This window comes from Dipteris shenzhenensis, chromosome 13, assembly GCF_047967505.1.
Source record: "Dipteris shenzhenensis isolate YYH24624 ecotype China chromosome 13, Dip_SZ_1.0, whole genome shotgun sequence".
NCBI classification, from domain to species: Eukaryota; Viridiplantae; Streptophyta; class Polypodiopsida; order Gleicheniales; family Dipteridaceae; genus Dipteris; species Dipteris shenzhenensis.
In genome coordinates, this window is record NC_141608.1 from 56,594,622 (window position 1) to 56,601,988 (window position 7,367).

Below are 7,367 nucleotides of genomic sequence, written 5' to 3' on the forward strand. Positions count from 1 at the left end.
GGTTTTCGGCAGGCATCCACCAGACACTGACACAGTTATACTCCAGTCTCCATCGCCACGGCAGGTGAAGAAGACCAGTAACTGAAGAAGTGGTCATTGGATTGGTCACTCCCAACATCGCCATTGCAGGTGAAGAGGACTGGAGTTGGATTGGTCACTCCCAACATCGCCATTGCAGGTGAAGAGGACTAACAACTCCAGAAGTGGTCATTGGATTGGGGTCAACCCCACTGGCCGTGTTTCGGAAATTTCCATTCCTGATTGCAGCTATGTGTTCAACTTTCAACCTCGTTGATCTTCCAAAAACTCCAGAAGTTCGTCCCAACGCACTGGGCCGTAGTCTTTCCGTCGTAGCATTTTGGAAGCCTGCCCCTGCCCTCATGACACTGCTGCTACGGTCCTTTAACGACGCTGTGGTCCTTGTACGTCACAGAAATGGGGGAGAGTATTACCTTGAACGTCGCGCCGCCATTGCTAACTTTTGTGTTGGAATCCCGATTCCCCACCTGCCCATATCACCTTGGACCTTCACATTTATAACTCTCGGTCGGTTTAAGTGCCCTATCGAGTCTCGACTGCACAAAGATTGTCCTTCCAGTTGAAGTCCCCCCAACACCTCACCTATCAGGCAAGCAGCGGGCTGGAAGGAGGCAATGGCAGCGAAGGGGTTATTGGGGTCCGAGGATTCATTAGGCCTGCTCAGAGAACAATATTTAACGATCAAACTTCTAATGAGTCATCGTCTTTCATACAATGCCACATCTGCATACAAAAAGCCACACTTACATTGTATTTAACAATCGCGCACGAACATACGAACCGCTTGAATTTGCAAAGCAAGATACTCACTCGTTAGTTGTATCAGCAAGATTGCGCAGAAGATGTTGTCTGATCTAGAAGGTAATTCGATAGAAAGATGCATTCAATTGATTGTAGACGGGATGCTAGAAAATGTTTATGTGAGAAACCTGTATTGTGTGCGTCTTCATGTTTTGGTTTCATTCACCCAATTTTGGGTAATGAGGTTCATTCATGTCTGATCAGGTAGTTTGGATCCTAAGTGCCAAAACCCATTGTTCAAGTAGGGGTGGACAAATATGTGCCTGCTCATCGCATAGACAAGGAGATGGATTAATAATAAAAAACAATCACGTCTCGAGTGAAAATCAACATCTAAGTTGTTAGAATGCACATGAGTATAGGTAACAACTTATAGTTAGCAAAGTTCTAGATAGCTGTTCGTTGCCCAACATTTGAAGCTTGTATAGGCGCAGAGCTGCTGCTCTTGGATGAGGAGCTGCTGTTTCTGCTTGCAGTCGGCCATCTGGACGTAGGCAGGAGGAGGAACAGTGAGGGAAGCTAGGAAGGGGTCTCCTTCATGCATGAAGAGTTGGCCGGCAGACCGATGTAGCATATCCATTGCTCAAAGCATGACTCCGACCCATCTCTATCGCCCTGCTCACAAAGGCAGGAAGAAGCTCGAAGGAACCTCCAATATCCCTCTGAGAAAATCAGCGACCTCCCAAGCTTGGGAATCTCTATGTCTACAGGGCGGGGTGGTGATTTCTTCTGTCTGGAGCGTAGGTAATGCCTAAGAAGAGAAATCTTGAAGCATGCATGTGGAAGACGAACCTCCACAGGGGAGACGCATGCACGTAACTTGCGGGGACTAATATCGAACCAATCAGGAACTGAAAGTTGTACCAGTATAGTGGGGTTCCTAATCGATGTGTTGGTAGGAGCCAATTGGGCAAATTAAAAAGGGATTTTAAAAAAGGCAAAATAATCAATTTTGGCTTCTTTGGCAGAGCCTTCACTTAGACCTGCTAAATAACTTGCATCACGAGACAAATTCCCCTCCCAAAAACTCCTAGGAGACCTTGTGGTGGCAAAGGCAAAGTAGTGGGGACACATTTACACAGGCTTGTGGTGAGGGCAAGGTTCACAAGGGGCCTTTGTGTGAATACATCATCTTATATGGGTGTGAAAATGTAAAAGACGTATAGGCTGTCTCCTTCCGACCTTTTGCATTCGCCATTCTCCCTTCAGTTCCGATCAGACACACAGCATAGGTATCGCACATCTCCCTCTCATCCTTTCTCCTTCCCTTTCTGTATCTTGTGGCTCCTTCTCTGTTAATCTGGCTTTGCTGAAAGCTCCGATTCTTGTAGATTGTTGTGCATTTTCCGAGATAGATTTCGGCGTTTGTGCTTTAAGAACTGACTGTTTGTTTGCTTTCCAGCCAAAACGCTTTCATACATCCCTGGAATATGTTGGATGTTGCATATCAGGTCATTGCTTTGTAGTTTCCTTGCTGAGGAACAAAATGCCCAAGCTCAACGAACGTGAACGTGTAATGCTTTGATGGATGGATCGCAATCGCTATGACAGTCCTCTTATGTCATGGCAGAAGCCTGGGCATGGCCGTGATGATGCAGTTTTGAAGGCCAAAGGCGAGCTCAGGGCAGAGATGAAGGCAGCATTTTCAAGGATGCAGAGCAGCCACGGGTTTCTACTGGAGAGGATTTTGAGAGAACAGGTGGACAGATTTGGTTCACATGGTTTTGTCCTGTCAGTGGAACCCAGATGACTCGGAGGATGAAAAGCTGAAAGATTTGAGTCGTAAATGTGCCATGGTTGCCAAAGCACTGTTGAACGAGAATGCCTATCTCCGTCTTTTGAAGACCATCATAAAGCATGTGGTGGTTTGGGAGGAAGAGCAGGAGGAGCCTGGCAAAGGAAAGGAGCTTATGCAATCTGATGCTGACATCACAGACAGGGCAGTGGACTATTGCCATAGGAATGGGTTTCCTGCATTGGCTGCATTTGTCAAATCAAATCAGGCGCTTTCAGGGAAACATGATCTACGGGAGGTCTATGAGTTCAGCAAGCGAACCCAGGAAGACCACTTGGCAAAGTTTCTGGTGACCATGAAGAGCTTCTTAGAGAAGGATGAAGCAAGTCAGCAGTCCCTTGTAGCTGGGTGCAAGAGACCGGGGCTTATGATGCTTTTGCATCATGCAGCTCCTTAGTTAATATGCAGAAATCACTACAGAGAGTCAGTTATTATGACCACCTTTACTTTGACGTGAGAGTACAGTTGTTTCTGATAAGCAATTCACATTGTGATGGCGGGGCCCAAGGAGAAGACACGGTGATCGTGGATGTCGGGGAGATTAAATCTGCCTTGGACTATTCACATGTGGTGCTGCAGCTTGGAGTGCGGATCACAGCGCTCCAATTCACCACGCAGCTGCTCACAGCATCGAGGCAGATTAAGGCGAGGGGCTTTGGGCGATTGTTTGTTCCCAGGTCAGCCAAGGCAGATAAGCTGATGGTAGATTTTCAGCAACGAGGCAGAGCCATGCAGTATGGATACTCATTATCCTTGCATCCACTCTAGTTGCATACTGGATTTCCATTTTTGTGTATTGGATATCGTCATTGTGATTTTTGGATTTTCACTTTTGCGTCTTGGATATCGTGATGGTAATTTTTGCTCATGGCACTGCGGCAAATTAAGATAAGGGGTTTTGGGCAATTGTTTGTTCCAAAGTCAGCCAAGAGAGATAAGCTGATGGTTGATGTTCAGCAGCGTGGCAGAGCCATGGAGTATGGATACTCATTATACCTACATCTACTCTAGCTACATGCTGGATTTTCATTTTTGTGTCTTGGATATTGTGATGGTAATTTTTACTCATGGCATTGAGGCAGATTAAGAGGAGGGGCTTTAGGCGATTGTTTGTTCCCAAGTTAACCAAGGGAGATAAGCTGATGGTTGATGTTCAGCAGTGTGGCAGAGCCATGGAGTATGGATACTCATTATACCTACATCCACTCTAGTTGCACATTGGATTTTTATTTGTTGTCTTGGATATCGTGATGGTAATTTTTGCTCATGGTACCAAGGCAGATTAAGGCGAGGGGCTTTGGGCGATTGTTCATTCCCAAGTCAACCAAGGGAGATAAGTTGATGGTTGATGTTCAGTAGCGTGACAGAGCCATGGAGTATGGATACTCATTATATCTGCATCCACTCTAGTCGCATACTAGATTTTTATTTTTGTGTCTTGGATATCATGATGGTAATTTTTGGATTCTCATTTTGACACAAAAATGGGAATCCAAAAATTATCATCACGATATCCAAGACACAAAAATGAGAATCAATTGTTGTCCCCATCATGGCAATGCTTTAGTTATGGATATTGTTATGGTAGTGCTTCTCGTTTGGTTATGGTTATGGTCATGTTGAAACCCAAACAATGGTGGTTGTTTTGATCAAGGTTATGATATGTTAATCTCCTAGTTAGGAACATTTGTTTTTTTGCCGTCGATGTGTCTTGGATGTGGTGATGGTAGTTTTTATTATTGTGGTCGTGATCATGGTAATGCTTTGGTTATGGATATTGTTATGGCAATGCAAGTGGTTTGGTTATGTTAATGCTCCTAGGTATCAAACATTTATTTTCATTATGATTAACGTGTATGCAATATGGTGATGGTAGTTTTTATTATTGTGGGCATAATCATGGCAATGCTCCTACTTATCGAATGCTTGTTTTTTCGCCGTTGATGTCTTGGATATGGTGATGGTAGTTTTTATTGTTGTGGTCACGATCATGGCAATGCTTTGGTTATGGATATTATTACGATAATGCAATTGGTTTGGCTATGTTAATGCTCCTAGCTATCAAACATTTGTTTTCATTATGGTTGATCTTAGTTCTAGTTAGGGTTATGGTTAAAAAATGGTAGTTTTGATTATGGTTATGGTTATGTTATTGCTTCTAGTTATTGTTATAGATATGGTAAAACCTAAAAAATGGCATCTATTTTCATTATCGCTTATGTGTCTTAGATATATTGATGGTAATTTTTATTGGTATAGTGGTGCGGCCAAATAGACATTGAATGGGTAAAGCGGTGTCCTTTTCACCATGCCCAACGCACATGTGGACATAGGGAAAAGAGGGTGTTTGGGAGCACTGCCATGGATGTTTGGCGGCCGATGACCATGAAACTTTGCACAAGGGTCTAACCCATCACCATAGATCCCCTTGCAAAGTTTCCTCCTCATTGGACATCGAATGGGTATGGCGTTTCGACCAAACACCCTCTTTTCACCATGCCCAACACACATGTGCACATATTAAAAAGAGGGTGTTTGGATGCACCGGCATACCCATTCGGTGTTTGATGGGGATGAAACTTGTAGGAGGGTTGATGGCACTTAATGGGTTGCAAAACACTAGCACTCTAATAGTTCCCGGCATACACGTGGAAGGACCGACCGCCATCGTTGTTGGTGTGGTAGTTGAATTGCCTTGCACCCTGCTGCTTTCAACCAAAGAGGAGACAAGGTTCCATCTCATCAAGACCCCTAGTATCTCAATCTCTAGGATTTTCATCGATTGGATCATTCATTAGGAGATCTTTCTTAGGACCAGCCACATTCCTTGATTCTGACTGCCAATCTAATGCTGGTGGCCTTGGCTAGAATCTTCCAGGCCATTCCCAAGAGGGCGATTGGCCTCCACTATATATACAAGAGGCCTCAAAAGCAGGGTTGGCTGACCGCTGTCACCTAGAAGTGTCTAGCAGGTCCACTCTAGGACTATACTTTCTCAACTGTGGCCATGGTACTTTTCATTTTGGGGACATATCTCCATGCATAGTACAAATTTCATCATATAGGTCATGACAACAGCACCATCGTCAACCTTTGCAACTTTCTTTCCCTCACCAACTCTAGAAGTAGATGGTTGAGGATTCTAAACTAGTGCTTACTCATCATCATGAATCTCGTCCTCTTGTAGTTGAACTAAGGCTTGCAAAGTACTCCAAATACATACAAAGGTCTCTATGAGATTTTGCTACATCCTCATTTTCGAAGTTTTCATGTACCGCTTTTGCTTTTTTTTTTTTTTTGGAGGAAAAGGGAAAAAACTTTATGCAAAAACAACTCAAATCAAAGCTCTAATACCAAACTAGAATCTCTAGAACTCTTCTTACTGTAGGAAATTACTAACATAAAAGCCAGCAAACAGAGAATTTAATTCAGCACTGGACTACAACTCGCTTAGTGAAAATAAGGCGAAAATTGACGAAATATGAAGGCAAAAGTGTGCTTTGGTAAAGAGTAAATAAAAGCTCAAAACATATACTTACAACCCCTAGATCTAAAAACCTTTGATGTGGATAGTGGCTAACCTGATTTGGAGAGGATTCAATAGCCAATGGAGAGCATGAATGAAGAAGATGGCTGGACAAAAATGGCTACAGTGGGAGGGGCAAAAGAGGGTAGTTTTATTGGGAAAAGTCATAGCCAAGGTGTAGGAACACTAGGTCTAGAGTGTCCTGACTCCTACGGTGTATGTGCGAATGAGTCCTTGGTTTGGTAGGTGAGCAGGTGGACTAGGTGTGTGGGTGACCTCATCTATGAGGTAGCAGTGTGAGAAGATAGGCAATCCCTTTGATATAAAATGAGGTTAAATTTACTTGTTAATTGTCAATTCAGTCACATTAGTCAACTTCAGTACTTTTGCTTCAGATTTGACTTTCAGTCTTACTTTCCATTCCTCTCTCGTGCATTGCTAGTCTCCGCTAGCTATGGATCCCTTCTATCCCCCTTAGCAAGTCCATGCTTCTGCACTTTCATTTCTCACAAGATCTGAGGCTGATTTGGGGTTGAAGGAAGCTGACAAGGATAGCACCTAATATATAAGCCTACACAAACATAGTCATACTGGATTCATGATCTTCTCCTCAAGTGATACCACGTCATTGGAGCTCACAAAAGAAACCAGTCGACACATGTAGTGACGGCTACCAAAATCCAACACACAAAAAGAAATCGGCCATAGCCTACATGAAAGACACCTATAGAAGAGATCGATCACCAAAGACTACATCTCTGATAATAGAAGCATCAAGTAATTATACTCTCCAAAATAGAAGCCAACCAATGCTGTGGACAATACATTACTATTGCATAAGCAAAAATTTGTACAACACTCAAAGATTTGAGCTGTTCTGCACTAGAAATCCATGGCTTACTAGAACGATATTGGATAAATAAGTGACACAGAAGAATTTCACAACATGAATGATATCCAAGGGTTGGCCCACCAATGAGTACGGGTGTGAGTTGTGTTGTTGACAAGTGGAGACTGGAGAAACTCCATAATAGGGTGCAAAAGACGTAGAATCTCATAAACACTTAGTAGCTCACTACTTCAATGGCCTTGTGGGCATAATTAGTTGTTGATGTAATACTATGTCAAAATGGTGAAAGTTTTTATTTTCCAAGGCTTGAAGGTGAGTATTTGAGGCTCTTTGAGTGGGCCAACATCTCTAGTTGG

General features: G+C 43.3%; 1 protein-coding gene across 1 annotated transcript; it reads left to right on the plus strand.

The window, feature by feature from the left end:
* Positions 1–2,053: 2,053 nt before the first annotated feature.
* LOC147895628 (uncharacterized) lies at positions 2,054–3,356 on the plus strand. The gene is made up of 2 exons (XM_087384321.1): positions 2,054–2,072; positions 2,292–3,356. Exon 2 carries the CDS (start codon positions 2,559–2,561, stop codon positions 3,030–3,032), a length of 474 nt encoding a protein of 157 aa, XP_087240447.1. The 5' UTR covers positions 2,054–2,072; positions 2,292–2,558; the 3' UTR covers positions 3,033–3,356.
* The last annotated feature ends 4,011 nt before the right edge of the window (positions 3,357–7,367 follow it).